Source organism: Pan troglodytes, chromosome 18 (assembly GCF_028858775.2).
Source record: "Pan troglodytes isolate AG18354 chromosome 18, NHGRI_mPanTro3-v2.0_pri, whole genome shotgun sequence".
NCBI lineage: Eukaryota > Metazoa > Chordata > Mammalia > Primates > Hominidae > Pan > Pan troglodytes.
In genome coordinates this window covers 21,724,456-21,750,094 of record NC_072416.2, presented here as the reverse complement: position 1 = coordinate 21,750,094, position 25,639 = coordinate 21,724,456, and the positions used below count along the sequence as shown (strand labels likewise).

General features: G+C 47.4%; 1 protein-coding gene across 1 annotated transcript; it reads right to left on the bottom strand.

Moving 5' to 3' along the window:
• Positions 1-1,476: 1,476 nt before the first annotated feature.
• On the bottom strand, positions 1,477-8,659 carry ITPRIPL2 (ITPRIP like 2). Its single transcript, XM_510855.8, has one exon. It carries the CDS (start codon positions 8,657-8,659, stop codon positions 7,052-7,054), a length of 1,608 nt encoding a protein of 535 aa, XP_510855.1. The 3' UTR covers positions 1,477-7,051.
• Between the last annotated feature and the right edge of the window lie 16,980 nt (positions 8,660-25,639).

The following is a 25,639-nucleotide window of genomic DNA, read 5'->3' as shown; positions in this document are numbered from 1 at the left end:
TTTTTAGTAGAGATGGGGTTTTGCCATGTTGGCCAGGCTGGTCTCAAACTCCTGACTTCAAGTGATCCCCCCGCTGAGGCCTCCCAAAGTGCTGGGATTACAGATGTGAGCTACTGCGCCCAGCTAGAACTTGCATTCTAACAAGGCTCCCAGGTGATCTGCACACTCCAGCCTGAGAAGCTCTGGCTTCAAACTCCCTCCCACCTCATCCTTTCCATTGAATCCTCCTCCCCTCCTCTCCACCTGCCCCTACTTTCCAGCCAAACTGGAATGTTCTTTCATCTCTGCGTTCAGTATATTCTTCTCCAGCCCAACTCCCTTCACTTGGCTAATTCCCACCTATCTTTGGATCTCAACTTAGATGTCACTTCTTCCAAGGAGCTTTCCTGAAAACCCTAAAGTGCACGAGGTACCCTTGTTTGGTTTTCAAAAACTTTCTCCTACCCAGCACCTACCACGCTGTACGGTAATGGGTTCTTTCATTGCCTGTCTGCCTGTCTCTGTGAGCTCATAAGAGAGAAGCCATGTCTGTCTTGGCCACTTCTGTGTGTGTGTCCTCGATGCCGTGGGACAGTATTATTTGTTGAAAACCAAGCAAAACACACCCCACCAACATTCCCCTGGGGAAGTGCCCTACACAACTACTGTTTCTTTTCTTTTTTTTTGAGATGGAGTCTCACTCTGTCGCCAGGCTGGAGTGCAGTGGTGCAATCTCGGCTCACTGCAACCTCTGCCTCCCAGGTTCAAGTGATTCTTCTGCCTCAGCCTCCCAAGTAGCTGGGACTACAGGTACATGCCACCATATTCAGCTAATTTTTGTATTTTTAGTAGAGACGGGGGTTTCACCATGTTGGTCAGGATGGTCTCGATCTCTTGACCTCGTGATCTGCCCGCCTCAGCCTCCCAAAGTGCTGGGATTACAGGCGTGAGCCACCGTGCCTGACCACAACTACTGTTTCATCATGGCTGCAGGTTTCCCTGGGCTTCTACCTGGCTCTGGGGCTCTGAACGACCCTTAGTCTCCAAGATTCTATCTCCTGCTAAGCCTGGTGGTTTTTCGTATTAGCAAATGTTTACCATTTCGCAAGGGCCTGAGGGCCTAAGAGATTTCTGGACAAAATTCTTGAGCCACAGGCCAAGACGTAAATTGTGTTTGGGTATGTGTGGGGGAGCAGGGGTGGGAGAGTCAGGCAGAGAAGAGAGGTGGGGGCAGAAGGTTCTAGGCCAGGAAGACTTGAAGATTCAGGATTCCAGGGAGCACACCTGTAGCACTGTGAACTAGCATTTTTTCCCACCTGTATACAGAGCTAATTCTACACAAGAATGATCCCCAGCCTTAATGCATGGGAAAAGTTTCCCATACACCCAGATGCTCAAAGCAGTTGAGGCTTGTGCAAGGAACTACAAGCCAGCACAGGCACAGGCTGCCCTCCGGGAAGACGAAAGCCCTCCCCAGATCTGACATTCAGTCCAGAGGTTTCTACAAGTTCCTTTATTAATAAAGCAAAATAGAAAAGAACAAGGTCCCCAAACGACCCACATGATTCAAAGTGCAAATTTACTCCAACCTGCAAGAGAAAATGAATGGCAGGTCTTGACTGTGGGGGCCATGGAAATTTGGGGTGATTAAATTGCCTTTGAATCATACAATTGTAGCAGCTGAACCATATCTGATTAACTCTTTGGTCTCTGTTATTGGAACAAAACCGACGCTATGCCTGCAGCCGCCAGACTGCAACCAAAAACACAGTTTGGGGTCAGAAGACATTAAAAATCACAATAAAATAGGATGAATGTTCTAACTCACGCAACTGAATCAAGGCACCTTTTTTTTTCAAAAGCAAAAAGTTGTTTAACAATATTCCAGAATAGTAGATACTTCAAAAACCAGATTACAGTATATATCATTTTGCGCACATTTTAGTCTATTTTCTGTATACATAGTCACACATTCTTTACCCTCTCCCAACTTATACATGCTTTATCCCCCCTAGTCATGTGCTATGTAGGTATAAAAAAAAAAGTTGTATCTAAACAAGTGATTTAAAAAAAAAAAAAAAACTAACGAATGCCACAATGATAACACTGAACTTGTTTCCCTCTTGAAGGACATTGGAAATGTTACCGAGGTTCATTTTCCCCACCACTGAATCATCTTCCTCCATGTAGACAGGGATGAGAAGTCAAAGTCTTCATCAAGGTCAAAAGCCACATGTTACAGAAAAAGTGACTTACTCCATAGAGGTTACATGAGATGCTCTGGAAGCACTTAGGTTAATTCCTTCACAGTGTTTGCTAGGATGTCAATTTTGGTGGAGCTGCTGAGTCAGAAAATGATAGAGGCCGGCCGCGGTGGCTCACTCACACCTGTAATCCCTGCACTTTGGGAGGCCGAGGCAGGTAGATCACCTGAGGTCAGGAGTTCGAGAACAGCCTGGCCAACATGTTGAAACCCCATCTCTACTAAAAAAAAATATATATATATATATATATATATATATATATATATTAGCCAGGCGTGGTGGCAGGCGCCTGTAATCCCAGCTACTCGGGAGGCTGAGGCCCAAGAATCACTTGAACCTGGGAGGAGGAGATTGCAGTGAGCCAAGATCATCCCACCGCACCCCAGCCTGTAAAACAAGAGCAAAACTCTGTCTCGAAAAAAAAAAAAAAAGAAAAGAAAAGAAAATGATAGAAACATTCAGGGGTGAAGTCTGATCAGAACCACGCTTTTAGGCCAGGTGTGGTGGCTCGCGCCTATAATCCCAACACTTTGGGAGGCCGAGGTGGGAGGATGGCTTGAGTCCAGTAGTTCAAGATCAGCCTGGGCAACATAGGGAGACCCTGACTCTACAAATAATTTAAAAATTCGCTGGGTGTAGTGGCACATACCTGTGGTCCCAGCTAGTTGGGAGGCCGAGGCAGGAGGATCGCTTGAGCCCAGGAGGTCAAGGCTGCAATGAGCTGCAATCTTGCCACTGCACTCCAGCCTGGGCAACAGACCGAGACCCTGTCTCAAAAAACAAAAACAAAAACCTGTGTTCTTGGTAGTTGAAATGGTATGAGCCTAAGAAGCTTGCACCCCAAATCTAGCCACCAATCATCCCTGTAAAGGCACGAGCTAGGATACCACTAACCCCCCAAAATTAATTTAAATGTAAGAATAAAATACAAAGAAACAAGTTATTCTGCAATCCTTCCTGATTACTCATCTGCAAACTCCGACAGAGCAAAGAAGTTTACCCCAAATCACCAGGAAGGAAATGCCAAAAACTGGCCCTAAGTGGTTTGATGTAGGATCTGACTCAAAAAGAGCAGCTTCGAGATCAAGTGTCCTCCTGGGAACTGTGAGTTAAGTGTTATCTATGGCTGTGTTAACTTTTTTTTTTTCTTCTACAATAAAGCTTAACTCTGAGAGATAAAGATGACTTCAAATATCACGCCCCCAAGTATATATAACACTACCATATCCAAAACAAAAAATATGACTGTATACATACTCAGGGTGTTAACTATGTAAGGCAGTGGTCGCAAACTGGTGGCCCCCAGGCTCAAACAAATGTTTGGCCCACATGGTGTTTTGGACATTTTTTTAACTACTTGTTTAAAAATCATCAAGTTTCACTTTAAAAAAAAAAAAACCTGATTTCCAGCTTGTTGCCCCATTTTTTTCTGCATGGCTGAGCAATGGCCCCCTCTTTAAAGGTGGGCACAGCTTCCCACCCCACCTCCCACCCGTTTCTACAGGCTGCTGAGTTTGCGACCCCTGGTTGGAAATAGCACTAAAAACATGTTTCCTAACCCAAACCTCTCTCACACCTTCACGCCATTTTCACTTCATTTCCCCTTCCCTCTCTTGCTTCACTTTCATCTTAAGTCCTCCTTCCCCAGGTCTTTGGATTTCTCTTGGTTCACTCGAATTCTGCTTTCTTTCAGCTTCAGTTTCATTTTGCAAAAAACATCTCCGCTCAGCCCACGATCATTCCAGGAAGGCTCCCAAGACTGGCCAGTGGGAGTTACCAAAGGGTGTCTCACCACAAAATGACTGAGTCATCTTCCCCAGAAACATTTTCCTCCAGCACTGGCTGGACAACTAATTTTTTCTTTTTGCTGTTGTTACTGTGGAACTTCTTGCATGAGAATATTTGCATATATGAATCTCCAGTACCAAGCATACACCAAAAATGTGTACATTTCAGATGAAGGACATAACAGAGCCCTAATAAAACACAGAATTGAGCTTAATTTAACTGTCTTGGGCCACCATCATGCCTGACTAATATGCCATATTATTTCCGTTGTACACAGTACATGTTTTGGTTTACTAAACATTGATCAAAATTGATCGAAATCTCTAAGTTTTGGTTACCATGTACAGAGAACAATTGCTCAGCATGGCATTTAAATAAAACAGTAATATTTTAAAAATTCACAAATACAATGCACAATTTATTTTAAAAAAATAAAATTTAAAAACCTTGAGGATGGATGAGGCTTTGGGTAATTAACCTGAAAAACAAAACTAACAAAAAACTACAAGAACAGTATGTTACCAGATTTATACTTTAAAACACTATTAAAAGAGGAACTCACTGACACTGCTAGAAATATTTCTAAAATTCAGCTTTTTAAAGCTTTTTTTTTTTTTTTTTTTTTGAGACGGAGTCTCGCTCGGTCACCCAGGCTGGAGTGCAGTGGTGTGATCTTGGCTCTCTGCAACCTTCACCTCCCGGGTTCAAGTGATTCTCCTGCCTTAGCCTCCCGAGTATCTGGGATTATAGGCGCCCGCCACCACGCCCAGCTAATTTTTGTATTTTTTAGTAGAGACGGAGTTTCACTATGTTGGCTAGGCTGGTCTTGAACTCCTGACCTCAGGTGATCCGCCCACCTCAGCCTCCCAAAGTGCTGGGATTACAGGCGTGAGCCACCACGCCCAGCCTTAAAGCTTTATAATCCTTCCAACCCTTGATGTCCCCCACTGTAGTAAACAATGAGTACAGAGGAAGTTGTGGTTGAGTATGGAAATATATATATATATATAAAATATGTATACATATATATATATATAAGATCTACTCTTGGCATTTATTTTAAAAACTAATTTTAAAAAATACCGTGCAGTTTCTATCTTTGCATAAAGTTAGCAGACTGACTTCTTTGCACAGTGCAGTACCTTATGACCCAACATTGACCTCAAAAGCTAGGAATGACCTTTGCGGGGAACTGTCCCCAAGACAACCTCAAAGAGACAGCACAACATTTGCAGCTGTTTCTCTTTCAGCCCAAGGTCGCAAAGGATATAAGAAGCCAATGCAGCTTGGAGGAGAAGGATTCCCTTAAATCACTCACTGTGATTTCCCACAGCGGGCAAGTGGATCCCCTAAAGAAAGAAGGCTTATAGAGTTCCCTCAAAAGAGCTCAGAACTTCAACAATGATTCTATTCACATAGCCATTTCTGTCTTCCAAATTTTAGCTTTAAGAGTCTGAGGAGGTACATGTTTTTATTTAGAAAACAAAAAAATCCCAATTTGTAACACTTGGACTGGCTGCATTTCCAATCAGGCAAGCAGATGAGGGGCCATGCTGAACTTAAACTGCAATTGAGGACTGTTATAAATTTGGGAGAACAAGGAAGAATTCCAGGACCGGCTCCTCCCGGCTGCAAAATACACCCAACCTGGTGATACTGACACCTAAAGAGAAAAGAGACAGACTGCCATCAAGGGCTGTCTCCCTTGCTCTTTTCCTAATTTGTCTCCTCTGCCCACGACCAGGGAGTAACTGATCTTCAAGCACAGAGCCCAAGATACTGAACTATAAGTGAAATGTTTTGCAAGACCTGTGCTGAATCAACAGGTCTCTTGGACCACGTAAGACTGCCTGGACAAGGAAGAACCATCAATGGTTAGAGACCCAGCACAAACCACATGCTAAGCAGCAGGCATTTCCTCTTCATTAGCTCATTAAGCTCAGAAAGAAATCTCTTTGTGAAGGAGTTTGCTAAAAACCTTAAAACAAAAAAGTTTTCTGTCTCCAGCCAGCAGCCAGCCTTGGAGAAACACCTTTACAGGCAAAGCCTAAAACACATCTTTCTCCAAAGCCAACATGTTTTATGCCTTCACCAGTGTTGTCTTGAATATGTATTTGGTTGCTACTTTGGTTCCAGCCATCTCTGGCTGGTAGTAGGTAGTTTAATGAATGGATGTTGACGGACAGGTACATATCCCAGCTTGTGGCCTGCGGCGATGTTAGTTAGGCAAGCATGCTGGCCGCTTTTCAAGGTTGTACATTTAATAATAAATATAACTGGCTTCCCTTTCAGATGCAATGCTTGGTGCTAGCAATTACCACAAAATGAGTGAATTGATCAATATAAAGTGCTATTTTCTCTGGAAGTTTCTCTAACCAACTCTCGACTGCCTTTCCATCTATGTGACTTAACTTTTTGACAATCTTGTCAAACACCTGTGATTGCACCATTTTAAAAATACATTAATATTAATTTGAACAGTGGAAATTATGTTCCTCTGAACATTAGCCCCTAAAATAGAACTTCAATTCCAGTTGCAAATAAAGATTCAGATTTTTCTTTTTAAAGACAATCAGGAACCCAGTACCTAGCAAGTAATTGTGTCAAAAACTTTAGTGTTTTGTTTTTTTTTTTAATTTGGGCAGAGAGATCTGTGTCTAAAAACCGACAGAAGGAACTTTCCCTGCAGCTAGTTCTTGCTTCTTCTACTGGACTTCTCTAAAAGCCACATCCTTCTACAGAATCCGTCTACACAGAACAATATTTGAACCAATTCTTGCGGCTCCTGTTGGATGTCTTCCCATGGTTTGCCCAGGACACTCTAGTGGGTGTGAAGATGTCATATTATACTGGACTGTGAAGCGAGAAGGTGATATTTAAGCCACTAAAGCTTGTGGCAGCCACCAAATTTTCCAATGCCTTCTGCAATCTTGCATTTAACTGGCTTCACCGCCATTCCCACCCCCACCCAGTGGGAAAGGCTTTAGGAGCATTTGGTCAGGTGGGGGTGCTGTCAGGGTTTACGGTTCACCTTCAAGGAAGCCCTGGGTGCGCTGACTCCGGGGTGGGGGGCACCTGGCAAGGTAGCGGGGACCCCCGTAGGCCCGGAGAAGCTGGGGCAGCCTTTGCCACGTGGACAGCAACCGCGCTGCTGCAAGTTCCCGGGCGTGCCCGTCGAAAGCGGCCAGGAGGTCAACTGGGGCGGCTTCCCTCAGTGCCTTGGGCAGGGGACCCACCTCGGCAGCCGCCCCACCAGGGCCCAGGACGCAGTGGAAGAGCGTATGGCGTCGCAGCAGGCAGTCCCTAAGGAACTGCACCAACTCCTCCAAACACCTTCCCAGGTGCTCCTCGTCCCAGCCTTGCCCAGGGGCCCCCTTGCGCAGCAGCACTGCCAGCAGCACTGTCTTGAGCACATATGAGGATAGGATGCGTCCCCACTGGGTGGCGGCCGCTGAGTCCAGCCCACGGGCCCCCAGATCGCGCAGAGCCTTAAGCAACTGCAGGCACTTGAGGTAGCAGGCACCTGGAGCTGCCCGTTCCTGCAGCCAACTCAGCAGCTTCTGCTCCTGGCGTGCTGTGTTCACACCCCACAGTGCCTCCGCACGCAGGCCCTCAGGGAGCTCCAACAGGGGCGCGCTGGGCAAGGGTGGCGGTGGTGGCGCCACAAGGAAGACCCCATCTCCCAGATGGACAGCGGGGATGAGACGCACAGCCATGGAAAGGCGGCAGCAGCCGTAGTCAGTGCGGCAGGGCAAGATGTGTAAGGTGGGGGGCTGTTCCAGGCCACCTGGGGTCAAGGTGACCCGACAGCGCCCCTCCAGGCTGTAACGCACAGTGGCCAAGGAGCGCTGCAGATGCGACTGGAACCAGCGCAGCACCAGAGTAGCAGAGAGGTGACGCCGCCCGCGCACATCCACGCAGAAGGCATCAGCAAAGGGTTTGCAGTCCCGAAGCCAGTGGCCCCCCGAGGCCCCCGATGGTGAGGGTGGTGCCTTGAGGGCGCACAAGAAGCAGCCGCGGAAGGCCGGGGCCAGCGCTGGCTCCTCGCCCAGGCTCCGTGGCTCCAGCGCCACAAGCGGCGGGAGGCGCAGTGGCACCAGCACGTCGAAGCTGTCGGGTCGGCGGATTTTATGTTGCTCGTAGGCGCTGCCCACCTGGATGAAGTCTCCGCGGAAGGCCAAGGCCAGCGCTCCCCCAGGAATGAGACCGGGGGACCCCCGGGCGCGGCCAGCCCGCACCAGCTCGCCCACGATCCGGCTCACGTGCGCCTTGCTGTGGCCCAACACGTGCGGAGACAGGCGCACCTCATGCTCGTAGTAACTCTCCAGCAGGATGCTGAGGCCCGGCTCTCGGAAGTGTCTCGAGGAGAAGGCGGCGTGACCCTCCAGACGGGGAGACCCGGGCAGGAAGCGCTGCCGGACAGCGTGGCGACAGCGCAGGAGGACATAGCTGAGGAGGAGCAGGACGGCCACCTTGAGCAACGGGAAGCCGCCATCCACGCCGTCGGCGGGCTCGGCCCGGGCGCCCCCGCTTCCCCGCAGGACATGGTAGAGGCACACCAGGGCGGTGCACAGGCCGGTCACCAGGGGCCAGAAGACGCGTAGATTGAGGGTGTAGTGCACCGACATGCCGGGCGCCCGGGGCGGCGGTGGCCGAGCAGCCCAGGGGGCAAGCCCCGGCGGCGACCCCAGCCCAGCATGCGCACAGCGCCCGGGCAGCCCCGCTGTCCCCGTCTCCTCCTCCGCGGCGGCTTCCCGAACGCAGGCCCGAGGGAGGCCGCCCTCCAGCTCGGCCTCCTCTCCCAGCTCAAGTGTTCCTTCCAGCTGCGGCCCGCCCTGCGCTCTCGGGCCCCGGGCCGCGCCCTGCCCCGGCTGCGCGCTGAGTCCGGCCCAGCGGCCCTCCCCGCCCGGCGCCCCCGCGCGCCGCCGTCGGCCAGCTTCTGGCCCGGCCTGGCTCGCCTCCTACCCTGGGCGGCCCTCCTGGCTCTCCCGCCGCTCCTCTCCGCGCCTGACCCTGTTACTCGGACCCCGGGAGTTTCCTCTTCCGAGGGGGAGGCGAGGCCGCGCCAGCTAGCGGGGAGGAAATGCCGGAGTCTGGAGCCGAGCGTGGAGCTGGCGAGCCGGGTCGGCCCCCTCCCGGGCCTCCGCCTTAAAGCGACGCGGGGCGGCGGGAGGGACTTCAGGACGCTCTTGGAACTGGCCTCCCGCGGCCCACCCCCATCCTCCCTCCCCGAAGGCAGAATTGGGAAGGCCCTGATTCCGGGGCGGTGGCTTCGTCCAGGGAGCCTCTGAAGTTGCGCTCCCTTGAAGTTATACTGGCACGTTGAAAAGGAGAAAAGGGCGCACAGCCAGACTGTCCAGTCCTCCCCACCCCCACCGCACAAGCTGCGGTGGCGTGGCAGGCCCTGGCACAGGAGTGGCCCTTGCCGTCTGCCGCAGTCGTCTGTTCAAACCAGTATTCAACGAGCACCTACCATGTGCCAGGTCGGAGCCACAGTGCTGGGGAAATCATAGTTGACAAGATGGACGAGGTTTCTGTCCTTCGTGAAGCTTACAGCCTTGTAAAAATGGGAATCAAAAAAGGAAGGGGCTGGGCGCAGTGTCTCACGCCTGTAATCCCAGCACTTTGAGAGGCCGAAGTGGGCGGATCATTTAAGGTCAGTAGTTCGAGACTAGCCTGGCCAACATGGTGAGACCCCCCCCCCGCCCCCCATCTCTACTAAAAATACAAAAATTAGCCAGGCGTAGTGGCACGCGCCTGTAATCCCAGCTGTTCGGGAGGTTCAGGCAGGAGAATCGCTTGAATCCGGGAGGCGGAGGCTGCAGTGAGCCGAGATCGCGCCACTGTATTCCAGCCTGGGTGACAGAGTGAGACTCCGTCTCAAAAAAAAAAAAGTGGGGGGAAGGATTCCACAGCGAGAAAACGCTCTAAAATAAACAAAAGTGCCCGAGGGAGTGAGAAGGTGCTGGCTACCCTGTGGAAACCAGAGGATGACAGGGTTGACATTTGGCCTGAGACTTCATCGGAACATGCTGGTTCACCTCTGTAATCCCAGCACTTTGGGAAGCCGAGGCGGCGAGAAGATCGCTTGAGTGAGGCCAGGAATTCGAGGCTGCAGTGAGCTATGATAGCATCATTGCACTCCAGCCTGAGTGACAGAGCAAGACTCTTGTCTCTGAAAAAATAAAATGAAATGAAATTAAAATAAAATTATTTTCCCAGTGGAGGAAAGGGGCACAAACAGGTTCAGCTCAGGCAGGTTCAGCTGCCCCCCTTCCCCCCTCCCCCACAAGATTACACAGCCTTTGTAGAGCTGGGCAGAAACCAAGGGGCGGAACTCCCAGGAGGGGGCCCAGGGAAGGAAGGTCTCTTCCTCATCTGCTGGGAATTTTGGGGGTCCTTTGTCTGGGTCTACATTGGAACCTCAGTCCTAGGAAGCTTGTTTTGTTTCATCACAGGGAGCACTTCCTGAAATAATCTGATCTATTTAAATAATTGTCTTTCTTTTTTCACACTCATTACACCTTTGCTGGCACTGACCTTTAAAGAGAGCAAGGGTGAATATATTAAAACATGTTAGAACCCAGCTGCCACCTGGGAACCAGGACTCAAAAGATGGCTCCTGGGTTATTCCCAATAAATCCTAAATTGGGCCCCTGAGAGCTAAGCAGATCTGCCTTCAGATCCCATCTACTAATATTAGCTATGAGATCATCATCTACCAGTCAAGATTCTTAGGTTTGCAAGTGACAGAAACACAGCTCCAACTGGCTTAAGTGCACGCACGCATAGACACACACACACACACACACACACACACACACACATTATTGTATCATGTTAACTGAGACCCATGAGGGGATTTCAGGTACAGCTGGATCTAGGTGCCTCAATGCTATGCAGACCTGTTCTCCCTTCACTTCTTAGCTCTCTGCTTTTTAAGTGGGCTGTCCTCCCCACAGGTCCTCCATATGCCCTTGGCTGCTCTAGTCTCACATTGTCTTCAGTGCAGAAGAAAAGAGAGCCTTTCCTGTTTTTGTTTGTTTGTTTGTTATTTGTTTGTTTTAAAGACAGAGTCTCACTCTGTTGCCCAGGCTGGAGTGCAGTGGCACGATCTCAGCTCACTGCAACCTCCACCTCCTGGGTTCAAGTGATTCTCATGCCTCAGCCTCCTGAGTAGCTGGGATTACAGGCACGCGCCACCACGCCTGGCTAATTTTTGTATTTTTAGTAGAGATGGGGTTTCACCATGTTGTCCAGGCTGGTCTTGAACTCCTGACCTCAGGTGATCTGCCCACTTCAGCCTCCCAAAGTGCTGGGATTACAGGCGTGAGCCACCGCGCCTGGCCAGAGAGGCTTGCTTTTCTCAAAGTTGTGGTAAATGCCATGACTTGGGATAGTTTTGGGTCATATGCTAAAGTCACCAAGCAAGGGAATGCACTGATTAGCATTGCCCAGGTAGTGCCCCCACCAACTCCAATCCAAATCTATGTTGAAACCTTAACGGCCAATGTGACTGTATTTGGAGATAGGGCTTTTCGGCAGTAATTTAGGTTAAATGAGGTCAGAAAGATAGGGTCCTAATCTGATAGGATTGGTGACCTTATAAGAGGAAGAAAGAGAGAGGGCTCTCTCTCCATGTGGTTGGACCAAAGAAAGACCATCTGCAAGCCTGGAATGCTACCAGACCTTGATTTTGGAGTTTCTAACCTCCAGAGCTATGAGAAAATAAATTTCTGTTGTTGGAGCCACCCAATCTATGGTATTTGTAGAGGCAGCCTGAGCTGACTAATACAGCTGGGTACCCAACCCTGGAACCAAGAGGTGGAGTCAGCCCTGTTCAAATTGTGGGAACTGTGGGAAGGGGTGTCTCTCCCCCAAGGAAAGTCATGTTGCTGCGGCTGGAAAAAGATGGATGAGATGTTTTGACATGCAGAGATGACAGCTGGCCACCTCTTTTGGATAACTCTCTTAACCTATCTTTGCTTCTATCTCCCGATCTATAAAATGGAGTGCTACCAACAGAGTGGTTTATTTTTCCCCTGGCAGATATAGTGGTATGCTATCTCCAACTATACAAATAATGGCAATGCTCTAGGTCAGAGTTAGCAAACACTATTTTTTTTTTTTTTTAAAGAAATAGGTCTTGCTCTGTTGCCTAGCCTGGAGCACAGTAGCACGATCACAGCTCACTGCAGCCTTGAGCTTCTGGGCTCAAGGGATCCTCCTGCCTCAGCCTTCCAAGTAGCTGGAATTGCAGGCATACACCACCACACCTAGCTAATTTTTAAATTTTTTGTAGACATGGGGTCTCACTATGTTGCCCAGGCTGGTCTTGAACTCCTGGCCTCAAGAGATCCTCCTGCCTTGGCTTCCCAAAGTGCTGGGATTACAGGCATGAGCCACCGTGCCTGGCCTGGCTCACACTTTTTGTAAAGGGCCACAGAGTAAATATTTTAGGCTTGGGTGTCATAAAATCTCTACTATAACTACTCAGGTCCACTGCTGTAGCCCCAAATAGCTGGGTTTGGGGCTGTTGCTTGGCAAACTTCGGCTTGCATTAGGCTGGTGCAAAAATAATTGCAGTTTTTGCCATGACTTTTGTTACTAATAGCTGCATTCCTCTACCTTTGTCTTTTTTTTTTTTTTTTTTTTTTTTTTGAGACGTAGTTTTGCTCATGTTGCCCAGGCTGGAGTGCAATGGCATGATCTCGGCTCACCGCAAGCTCCGCCTCCCAAGTTCAAGCGATTCTCCTGCCTCAGCCTCCCGATAGCTGGGATTACAGCCATGTGCCACCACGCCCAGCTAATGTTGTATTTTTAGTAGAGATGGGGTTTCTCCAGGTTAGTCAGGCCAGTCTTGAACTCACGACCTCAGGTGATCCACCCGCCTCGGCCTCCCAAAGTGCTGGAATTACAGGAGTAAGCCACTGGACCCGGCTACCTCTGTCTTTATTTGGCCTTCTTCCCTGTGCATATTTCTAGGTCTTTGTATCCAAATCTTCCCCTCCTTTCTCATATAAGGACACTATTCATTGAATTTAGGGCCCACCCTAATCCATCTTAACTTGATGACCTCTACAAAGACCCAAATAAGGTCACCTGCACATGTCCAGAAGTTAGGATTTGAACTTACCTTTTAGGGAGACACGATCAACCCACTACAGCAGCTAGAGATGATCTGTCAATGAGTGGATAGGGCTGTTCCCATCAAATTTATTTATGGATGCTGAAATTTGAATTTTGTAAGATTTTCGTGTGCCATGAAATACACTTCTTTTGATTTTTTTCAACCGTTTAAAAATATAAAAACCTGCTGGGCAGAACGGTTCATGCCTGTAATCCCAGCACTTTGGGAGGCCAAGGCAGGAGGATTGCTTGAGCCCAGGAGTTCAAGACCAGCCTAGGCAATACAGTGAGACCCTGTCTCTAGAAAAAAACAAAACAAAACAAAAAAAACTAGCTGGGTGTGTTGGTGCACACCTGTAGTCCCAGCTACTCAGGAAGCTAAGACAGGAGGATCATTTGAGTCTAAGATGTCGAGGCTGCTGTGAGCTGTGAACTATGATCATGCCACTGCATTCCAGCCTGGACGACAGAACGAGACCCTAACTCTAAAAAAATATAAAAACTAATCTCAGCTCGAGGGTCATACAAACACGCTCAATGTACCTTGAGGCTACTGTCATAAAATACCACAAACCAGGTGATTTAAGCAACAGAAGTGTATTCTCTCAGAGTTCTCAAAAGCAGGAATCTGAAAGGGTGTCTGCAGGGCTGTGCTCCCTTTTGAGGCCCCAGGGGAGAACCCCTCCTTGCCTCTTACAGCTTCCGGTGGCTCCAGGTGCCCCTTGGCTTGTGGCTGTCTGACTCCCATCTCTGCCTACATCTTGCATGGCCTTCTCCTTTTCTGTTTCTTTTCTTTTCTTTTTTTGAAACAGGTTCTCATTCTGTCACCCAGGCTGGGCTGGAGTACAGTGGGTGATCATGGCTCTCCACATCCTTGACCTCACCTCCTGGGCTCAAATGATCCTCCTGCCTTAGCCTCCTTGAATAGCTGTGACTACGGTGTGCACCACCACACCCAGCTAATTTTTTATTTTTTGTAGAGATGGGGTCTCACTCACTGTGTTGCCCAGGCTGCTCTTGAACTCCTGGACTCAAGCAATCCTCCTGTCTCAGCCTCCCAAAGAGCTAGGATTACAAGTGTGAGCCACCGTGCCTGGCCTTCTGTTTCTTATAAGGACACGTGTCATTGGATTTAGAATACACTGGGGTTATCCCATTGATCTCAACCAGAGATCTGTAATTTAAGGATCCTTAATTTAAAGATTCTTAAATGAAATCATGTCTACAAAGACGCTTTTTTTCAAAGAAGGTCACATTCACAGGTTCTAGGGGTTAGGATGAAAACATATATTTGGGAGGACCATAATTCATCCCCGCTACACCGAGTAAATGACGTATTACTATTGCTATTTTTCCTGCCTGTAATCTGTTTCCATAGGTCATTTCCTCTAAAGGGCTCAAGGTGCAGGCCTCAGAACTTTGCACTTGGCAAATCTACTATATGTGTCAGAGCAAATACAAATTTATTCATTCGTTAATTTACTGCTCATATTTGTGGCTTCTTAACATGTGCTAGGCCAAGGGAAATGTGAAGGAAAACACAGGGCTTTGAGCTTACAGACGAAAATGGTACATACACAGTGTGTGAGTGGATTAAGAAAATTGTCACTGTTGGCCAGGCACAGTGGCTCCTGCCTGTAATCCTAGCACTTTGGGAAGCCAAGGCAGGCAGATTGTCTGAGCTCAGGAATTCGTGACTAGCCTGGGCAACATGGCGAAACCCCGTCTCTACTAAAAATACCAAAAATTAGCTGGGCATGGTGTCACGCGCCTGTAATCCCAGCTACTCAGGAGGCTGAGGCACGAGAATTGCTTGAACCTGGGGGGCGGAGGTTGCAATGAGCCGAAATCGTGCCACTGCACTCCAACCTGGGCAACAGAGTGTGACACACACCTGTAGTACCACCTACCCATGAGGCTGAGGTGGGAGGTTCACTTGAGCCCAGGAGGTTGAGGCTGCAGTGAGTCATGATTGCGTCATTGCATTCCAGCCTGGGCCACAGAGCGAGACCCGGTCTCAAAACAAACCAAAAAAAAAAAGGAACCAAAAACCAAAACTCCTTTAGCATTTAATATTTGACAAAGGTCACTCCTATGGCTTTCGTTTTCAATAGCTTAGCAAGTATATATATAGACACTCCTCCCAGAGTTTCTGATGTCTTGGAGGTGTGTCTCACAGAGGATGAATGTGAGCACTGATGAGAGGAAAAGAGGGAGAAGTGATTCATTTCCCACAGTGGGAGCAGGGGGAGCTCATGGACAGGTAACATGTAACCAGGTTTTGAAGGACAGGAAATGATAGCCCATTTGATGCCTGTATCACACGCCTCCTAGATATGGTGATTCCTCAGCAGTATCTCTTGAAATGCTCAGAACAAGCCCAATGAGGCAGGTGCTGTTATTATTGCCATTCACATATGAGAAAAGGGAGGACCAGCCTGGCCAACATAGTGAAACCCTGTCTCTACTAAAAATACAAAAAATTAGCTGGGCGTGGTGGTGCACACCTGTAATCCTAGCTGCTCGGGAGGCTGAGGTAGGAGAATCACTTGAACCCAGGAGGCAGAGGTTGCAGCAGGCCGGGATCGCTCACACCAGCCCGGGTGACAGTGCGAGACTCCGTCTCAAAGAAAAGAAAAAAGAAAAGTGAGGCTGAGAGAGGTTAAGTAACTTATTAGAAAACACTGCGGGGGCCGGGCGCAATGGCTCATGCCTGTAATCCCAGCACTTTGGGAGGCCAAGGTGGGTGGATCACTTGGGGTCATGAGTTCGAGAACAGCCTGGCCAACATGGTGAAACCCTGTCTCTACTAAAGATATAAAAATTAGCTGGGCATGGTGGCACATGCCTGTAATCCCAGCTACTCAGGAGGCTGAGGCGTGAGAATCACTTGAACCCAGGAGGTGGAGGTTGCAGTGAGCCAAGATCGTGCCACTGCACTTTAGCCTGGATGACAGAGCAAGACTCTATCTCAAAATAAATAAATAAAAATAAAAATCACACTCCAGCCTGAGCAACATAGTGAGACCCTGTCATAAAAAAAAAAATTAGCTGGGTGTGGTGGTGTATGCCTATTGTCCCAGCTGCTCAGGAGGCTGAGGCAGGAGGATCACTTGGGCCTGGGAGGTTGAGGCTGCAGTGAGCCTGATGATTGCACCACTGCACTTCAGCCTGGGTGAGAGGGAGAGACCTGTCTCCAAAAAGTCACACAGCTGGCAAGTCTGACTACAGAGCTGGACTCTTCGTCCCTGTACTTCACTCTTTTACATTGTAAAGGGCTTAATAGGACAGAAAGGAAAAGAGCAGTGTAGTTTATGTTCATGTCTATTTCCCTAACCAGATGATGAGGCTCTTGAAGTCAGGGACTTTGCCATATTCATTTTGGTATCCCGAGTAGCCTACGCCATGCCTGGTACTTTACAGAGATTTGTTGAATGAATGAATGAATGAATGAATGAATGAATGAATGAATAGGATTTTGACCAGCAGAAATTCAAGGAGACCATTCCAGGTAATACAAACAAAATGTGCATATGCTTGTGGTCAAGGAGCATGTGACCGCTTGGGGGAACAGGACATCAGTCCTATTGTCACGGAAGTGTAGAATTTTTGAATGGACACCGTGGTTCCACTTACTAGCCATTCATTTCAGCTTTCCTCTAGGGAGCTTCTACAGCAGGAGCTGGGAAGCCAAACACATTCCCACATTTCCTGGCATGAAGACAGGAGCCACCCGAGACACCCGCTTTGCTAGTGTGGCTGGCAGCAGAGGTGGGGTGGTTCTGAAACTCCGCAGCTGGAGCAGGGGCCCTGGTTCTGCAGGCAGCTTCCTGGTGGGGACAGAGGCGGTGGCTTCCTTGGTGGCCCAGTTTGTGCTCTGTGGCTTAAGAGTTATTTCTGGAAGTTCCGCTCAGATTCCTTTACTGCAGCCTTCCCAGTGATTCTCAAACTCTCTGTGATAAATGACCTGTTGCTGGTTTGTTATTTAAAATTTCCTGTTGGTTCTACTCTACGAGACTATTACATAGCTCATGTCATGTGCAATTCACAGACAACTTAGACTTTTGACGATTATTTTATTAAAAATCTGCTTTTGGCCAGGTGAGGTGGCTGGCGCCTGTAATCTCAGGGCTTTGGGAGGCCAAGGTGGGAGTATTGCTTGAGACCAGGAATTCGAGATCAGTCTGGGCAAAAGAGCAAGATCCCATCTCTACACACAAAAAAAATTGTTAATCACCTTGCATGTTCAATATTTGACCAGGCCTATCTTTATTTAGAGATTATCCACACTGACCTGTGCCTAGAAAGATGAGCCTGTCAGTCACACTCTTGTAAATGTCACAGCAATGTCAAGTTGATGCAGATGTTTCTAAACACTCTCAAGGGACTGGACCAGGACCACCAGTAACAAGGGAGCCCAATGCACAACTTTGCCAACAATGCCACCCAGTACTGAATGGCAACCAAGCAACCCATGCCGATCTCTCTTGGGGAGTCTGAATGAACGGGACACAGAAGCCCTGAGGAAGGAGAATTCAGAATTAAGCAGAAGCCGTAAATCAGCAGAAGCTATAGAGTAGGCAAAGGCCAGGGGGCAATGGAAACCTCGGCGGGTCAGGGGAGAGTAGGAAGAAGCAAGGTGACCAAACAGCTGAGTCCAAGAATGTTGGGCTATCGGAGTTGATGTGGGGGCACAAAAGCTGCCGTGGGGCCTGAATGACCTTACAGCTCTTTTTCTGGCTTGAGTAAGTAGTGCTGTCTGGGTTCCCTGTGATCCTTCTAACAATCCCTGCTGGAGTCTGAGATCGTCCGAATGTGTCTCTTCCTTGCCACCCAGACTGGTTGGATGGTGGCAGCATGGGGTGGGGAGGCTCTTCAGCCCAGATCCTCAGAAAACAGAACCTAAGGGTATGGCTTGCCTATGAGTGTTTTATGGGGAGTGGTTCAAGCCCAAGGAAGCTTTGCAGCAAACACAGCTGGTTCCTCCAACCCCTTCAAAGAGGCTGCACAGAGCCTCTTAATCTCTAAACAGTTGGGGAGAAAAAAGGGCAAACAATTGAGCTGATGATTCTTCCCATCTCCTGTCTCTTGTTGGTCAAAGGATACCCACAGGATATTTACTGCCCCCACTCCGGGCCTTGTCATCGGCTGATGCAGAAGCCAGCGTCCCTGAAAGTCCCTGCCTGTACATGTGGGTGGTCTCTCCTTATCGGTCAGCACCACACAAAGAAGTCCTTAGTCTGTGGCAGGAGTGGCAGCAGCCAGTTCTTTCCAGCTGTGAAAATAGAATGATCCCTTGCTAGAGCTGCGCTTGTTAAGAAACAAGGCAGGCCAGGTACGATGGTTCACACCTGGAATCCCAACACTTTGGGAGACAGAGGCGGGAAGATCACTTGAATCCAGGAATTTGAGGCTAGCCTGGACAACATAGTGAGACCCCGTCTCTACAAAAAATTATTTTAAAAAAATTAGCCAGGCGAGGTGGTGTACACTTGTAGTCCCAGCTACTCAGGTGGCTGAGGTGGGAGGATTGCTTGAGCCCTGGGAGGCTGCGGCTGCAGTGAGCCCTGATCATGCCACTGCACACCAGCCTAGGCAACAGAACAAGACCCTGCCTCAAAACACACACACACAGAGACACACACACACACACACACACACACACACACACACGAAACAAGGCAAGTGGCTGAGGCCCAGGAGTGCAGATGGGGCCAAATGGATCTGGGGTGACCCAGAAGCTGGGTCTGGTACAAAAGGCTTCCTGGAAGAGATGTCTGCTAAGCTGATTTTGGAGGATGAATTGATCATTGTTAGATAAAGAGATGGAGAAGGACATCCTGGGCAGAAGTCACGTCATGCATGGAATCCTGGAGAAATGAAAGACCATGGTTTGAAATGCAGTGGGTCTGAAGTTTGGGACTGGAGAAAGCAATACTGAGAGATGAGACTGGAGAGTGTGCCACAAGGCAGGCCACGATGGACTCTGTGTACCATGCTGTTTGGTTAGGATGCTCTTGTCTGCAAGTAACAGAAGGCCCTCACTCTTCTAATTTAAACAACAAAGACATGTTACAACCTTACCTAACTGGACATCTGGAGGTGGAGTGGCTCCAGGCTTGCTTATTAAATGGCTCAACCATGATATCAAGTTCCTTCCATCTTTCTGCTCTGATATCTTCAGACTAACTTTCCTCCTGGTTACACAGTGACAGCCATGGATCTAGGCACATCCAGACATAGCAACATCCATCAGAAAATGGACCTAGCACCATGCCTGGTACTTTACTGAGTTGACTCTCTTTTTTTAGTGGGATCTCTATTTTACAGCAAGGAAATCTTTTGCAGAAATCTCGTAACTTAGACACATGACCACATATAACAGCAAAGGAGGCTGGGAAATATACTCATTATCCTAGATTCTATGTATCTTGCTAAACATAAGTGTTTCATTACTGTAAGAAAGAAAGAGAATAAATATTGGGGGACACTCATCACCCTTTGCCATAGTAGGCAACCAACAGTATCTGCTCCATGAGCCACTGTTGGATCAGTCCCATGCTAATTGTGATTTCTAATTAAGTGTATTTTCAAATATATTATAAGTTGCTTTGAGAGCAGGGTCCATGTCTGTCTTATAGGTGCTCAATTACCTATAAGACCAACAGAACAAAAGAGGGAATGAATCTTATTTCAGTAGTCCAGCAAAGTAGCCCTGGATTGCTAAAGAACCTTTCATTAGAAAAATGCTCTTCCGGCCAGGCACGGTGCCTCACACCTATAATCCCAGCACTTTGGGAGGCCAAGGTGGGCGGATCACCTGAAGTCGGGAGTTTGAGACCAGCCTGACCAACTTGGAGAAATCCCATATCTACTAAAAATACAAAATTAGCTGGACGCAGTGGTGCATGTCTGTAATCCCAGCCACTTGGGATGCTGAGGCAGGAGAATCACTTGAACCCAGGAGGGAGAGGTTGCAGTGAGTGGAGATTGTGCCATTGCACTCCAGCCTGGTCAATGAGAGTTAAACTTACTGTCTGAAAAAAAAAAAAATGAAAAGAAAAGAAAGAAAGAAAAATGCTCTTCCCTGGTCTCTATTTTAGAGGCCACTGTCTCTATAAGAGTCATGAATAATGAAACCAACATCAGTCAAAGGAAAGCTTTGGTGTGGCAGAGATGACGGGCCATGAGAGAGCTAATGAGTCTGTAATGCAATTTGGTGCCAATAAACTGGTACGATATTAACTCCAAGGCCATGAGATTTACACTATAAAGCCAACACAATTAAAGACTGAGAACCCGATCCCCCACCTGGTCCAGTTCTTCTAGTTAGAGTCATTTTATGGACGCCGACTTCCCGCTGACTTTGTCTGGTGATGTCATGGTGAGAATTTTGACAGTCATTAAATTTCTGCCTGGAGGGCCAACAGGACCAAAGAAACTCAGATGTGAGTGGGACATAAAGCTACCAAGGGCAGAAAGCCGTTGTCTACAAAGTTAACATGTCAAACATAAGACCCCCTCTTCCTGGTCTCCTGCTAGCATTGTGGTGATGAGAGCCAGCTGTCTTGAACATTTACTAGGGGACAGGCAGTGTTCTAATTAGGCACTTGATTTAACTCATTCAGCCCTCCCGGAAAAGAACAACGTTATGGGCCAGGTGCGGTGGCTCACACCTGTAATCCCAGCACTTTGGGAGGCCTAGGCGGGCAGATCACGAGGCCGGGAGTTCAAGACCAGCCTGACTAACATGGTGAAACCCCATCTCTACTAAAAATACAAAAATTAGCCAGGCATTGTGGCGTGTGCCTGTAATCCCAGCTATTCAGGAGACTGAGGCAAGAGAATCACTTGAACTGGGAGGTGCAGGTTGCAGTGAGCTGACATCACGCCACTGCACTCCACCCTGGGCAACAGAGCGAGACTCTATCTCAAAAAAAAAAAAAAAGAACAACTTTATGGACATGCACCACCACTCCCCACTAATTTTTTAATTTTTTAAAGAGACGAGGCCTCACGCTATTGCTCAGACTGGTCTCAAACTCCTGAACTCAAGTGATCCTCCTACCTTGCCTCTCAAAGTGCTGGGATTATAGGCATGAGCCACCTTGCTGGCCGTAGGTTCTATCTTTATCCCCATTTTGCAGACAGGGAAACTAAGGCATAGCCAGGATACATACGTTGTATGAGATCAGGCAGCCAGATTCAAACCTATGCTTCCTACATTATACCTTTAATCACCCTAAACACTGCTTCAAGTAAGTTTTTCCAAATAAATGTCTGATGCTTTTTTTCCATGGTTTGAGGCAAGAGGAACAAAATAAGACATATGATGGGATTTTTTTTTTTGTAAAGCTCAATTTACAGTGGAGTCTCATCTTACAGGTCAGGGACATTTCTAAGTCAGCACATAGAAAATAAAATGTGTATTTACTTCAAATTACCTTTGTTCTATCAGTGTAGGAGTTTGAATTACAATTTGTCAAAACTTATTGAATGGTCCACTTTAGACTTGTGCGTTTCATGGTATCTAGATTTGATCTCAAAAAATCATAAACACATATTGGATTCTAGCGAGTGATGTGCATGCTGAAGGGGTTAGGGGTGAAGTATACTGACCTCAACAATTGCTTTTAACATGCATCAAAAAATAAGATGAATTGATGAGTGGAGAGGGGGTGGATAAGGGAATCGACATGAGATAAGGCCAGTTGAGTTCAACGTTAATGGTAGAATCTAGGTTGTGGGTATATGGGTGTTCACTACACAGTTCCTTCCATTTCTCTCTGTTTGGGGAAAAATGTAAATATAATGTTAAGGGAGAATGATCAGTTGAGCATTTGATGAAGAAGTTGGTTTGAGTTTAGGAGCCAAGTTGTGTGAATAATATATACCTTTAAACACTCAGCAAAGTGTGATGCTGACAATGTAAGATAATGTCAGACCAGCAATGCAGACTGGGAAATGTAGTCTATCCTGGATTCCATGTGTCCTGCTAAATGTAAGTGTTTCATTAGCATAAAAAAGAAAAAAAAAACAAATATTGAGGGACATGATCCCTTTACATCAGTAAAAAGATGAGGGAGATTGCCAACACTATTCAAAGCGTTTGCGGCTGGGTGTGGTGGCTCACGCCTGTAATCCCATCACTTTGGGAGGCCAAGGCAGGAAGATCACTTGAGCTCAGGAGTTTGAGACCAACCTAAGCAACATGGCGGAACCTGTCTCTACAAAAAAATACAAAAATTAGCTGGGTGCAGTGGTGTGTGCCTGGAATCCCAGCTACTCAGGAGGCTGAGGTGGGAGGATCCCTTGAGCCCAGGAGGTTGAGGCTGCAGTGAGCTGTGATTGCACCACTGCACTCAAGCCTGGATGACAGAGTGAGAATCTATCTATCTATACATACATACATACATACATACATACATACATACATACATACACACACACATACATAAAATAAAGCATTCTCTTCCTACCCCAGAGCATTTTTGTTTGGGTAGCTGAATCCCAATAATTTAAATCTGTATGGGATGTGGTTTCAGTATAGTTATTTCAAAAATCTGTTCTTTTTGGATAATTTGCTCCAGAAGAAGACAGCTGTCCTGTTGTGAGGGCACTCAAGGACCCCTGTGAGGAGGCCCACATGCTGAAAAACTGAAGCTGCCTGCCAACAATCAGCACTAACGTGCTAGGTGTGTGCTGAGCCATACTGGAATCACTTCTGCCAGCCTCAGTCAAGCCTTCAGATAATGCAGCCTCAGTTGAGATCTTGACTGCAACTTCATGAGAGATCTTGAGCTAGAGCCACTCAGTGAAGCTGCTTCTAGGCTTCTGACCCACAAAAACTGCGTGAGATAATAAATGTTTATTGTTTTAAGCCACTAAAAAAAATACTCTTAAGAATATACACTTCCACTCTGTTGGACATGAAAATAACCATTTTCTTCTAGGGGAAAACTGATACTAATGACAGTCAAAGCAGCTTCTCTTCTCTCCTTAAGTCCTAACTTAGTAAAATGAAAAGTTGGCAATTCTAGGTTAATCCCTCAAATACTTTACCTTCTGCCACTCAAAAATGTGGACAGGGCTTTTGTCTGCTTTGTTCCTTGTTACCTATCCAGTGCCTGGCATAGATAGTCACTCAATACATAAATAATTGTTGAATTAATTTTAATGCTTCATGAAATCTAAAACATTGAGGGAAAGAAAAACCTGCATCAACACACCAGAAGTCACTCAGTCATTACTAAATACATGGATGGTTAGACAGATGTCCCTAAACTATAGCCCAGCCACACACAACCTGTGACTATGTGTCCATAGACATAGTTGTCACGGCCTCCCAACCAGCAGGAACAGAACCATGTCCCGTCCAGGATTCCCTTTATTGCAAGTAATCCCCCATCAGTTTCATCCTAAGGAGAAAAAGAATGACTCTTTTATATTCCCAAAGCCAAGAGGACCCTGTGTGTTTTGATGCCTAAAAAAAGGATCACTTGACGTTTGCGTATTTCTGGTGGAGAAGGAAGAAAAGACTCTGCAGCAGTGGGTGGAGACACAGCAGAGAAGCCCTGAACCATCATATTTCCTGCTCTCTAGATAGGCACAGTGGCAAATTCTGCCACCTACTTACTGAGACCTGATTTCTTGGCACATGGGTGCCTCCACAGTTCATGATTCAACTCATGCTTAACAGTTGTCCACATTCTCAAGCCCTTGCTATGTGTCAAGCGCTGTGCTTTGCATATGCATTATTACTAAAACTCATAGCCAGTTTTTTTTGTTGTTGTTGTTTTGTTTTTTTGTTTTGAGACAGTCTTGCTCAGTCACCCAGGCTGGAGTGCAGTGGCACAAACACAGCTAACTGCAGCTTCGACCTCCTGGGCTCAAGTGATACTTCCACCTCAGGTTCCCAACTAGTTGGGACTGCAGGTGCATGCCATCATGTCCAGCTACTTTTTTAACATTCTGTAGACACAGGGGTCTCACCATGTTGCCCAGGCTGGTCTTGAACTCCTTGACTCATGCGATCCTCCTGCCTTGGCCCCCCAAAGTGTCATGGCCAATTTTTAAGGTCAGTATTAACATCATCACCCATTTTACAGATGAGGAAACTGAAATTCAGAAGGATTCTAAAATGTGTCTGTGTGCATCCAAATATGGGCAGATGGAACCAAAACTTGAACTCAGTTCCACCTGACTCCCACACCTGTGCCCTTACTTCTACATCATGAGGATTCTTTGAATTGAATATCAAAGTGGGTGGCACTGTCTTTAGGTCTATTTTACAAATGAGAACTAGAATTGAGACCATAAATTCAAACTTTCATCAATTACTATTATGGGGTTAGAATACTCCAGTGGATGTCTCTTGTTTCATTCTCTTTGGCATTCTTTCTCCCTTTTTCTGGTGACAGCACCCTGATTTTTCTCCACACCTCCCCAGTTCTCAGTTCCTTGATCTGGCCCCAATGGCCAACTCCAGGAAAAAACACATGACCTAGGCCTGTCCACTACCCCTCTGCTCACTGTGTGTTTCAGAGTGGGAAAGTGATCCAAGCTGACCCAATAAGAGAGTATCAGTTAGCTTCTGCTGCATAACAAACATCCCCAAGCTTGAAGTCTTCACTAACAAATATTTATTATTTTTAGTAATTCTGTGGGTTGGCAGAGTGGTTCGTCTGGCCTAGGCCAATTCAACTGATCTGTGTGGTCTCTTGGTGGCTTGGCTGGAGCTGAGTGATCTAGGATGGTCTCACTCTCATGTCTGGTGGTTGGTAAGCTGGCTGGTCTAGGGGTTCCACACCTGGGACTGCTTGTCTCTGCTCCATGTAATTTCCCATCCTCTAGTAGGCTATTTCAGTCTTGTTTATGCGACAGCAGCATTCAAAGAAATCCAGAGCAAAGGCTGAAAAGCATGTTGTCTTAGGCTTGAAACTCATATATTGTCACTGTCACTTTTACCACATTCTATTGTTCAAAACAAGTCACAAATCCAGCCCAGATGCAGGGACTGGAGTAATACATGCCACCTCATAGTGGAAGGAGCTGCAAAGAATTTGAGGCCATGTGCAATTTACTCCAGAGTCTATCTTGAGGCTTTTGCTGGAAAATTAAGAAAGAAAAGCCCTTTTCCCATCAAGGGTACTGGTTGAGTAAGCCTGGAGATGCTGCCAGGTGTCCTGTCATTGCAAGGAAATACCTTGCTGGAGATGAAAGGATCACAAATACTAGAGATAGAAATCAGCTTCCCTGGAACTTCTGGATCCAGTCAGACCTGAAATTGACACACACCTGTAAATCTCAGTACTTTGGGAGACCTAGGTGGGAGGATCGCTTGAGCCCAGGAGTTTGAGACCAGCCTGGGCAAATTTTTGTCTCTTCACAAAAATTTAAAAATTAGCTGGATGTGAGGTGGGAGGATCACTTGAGCCCAAGAGGTTGAGGCTGCAGTGAGCTGTGATCACATCACTGCA

Coding starts and splice junctions, on each gene's coding strand:
- ITPRIPL2 (XM_510855.8), bottom strand. CDS start 8,659: ATGTCGGTGCACTACACCCTCAATCTACGCGTCTTCTGGCCCCTGGTG.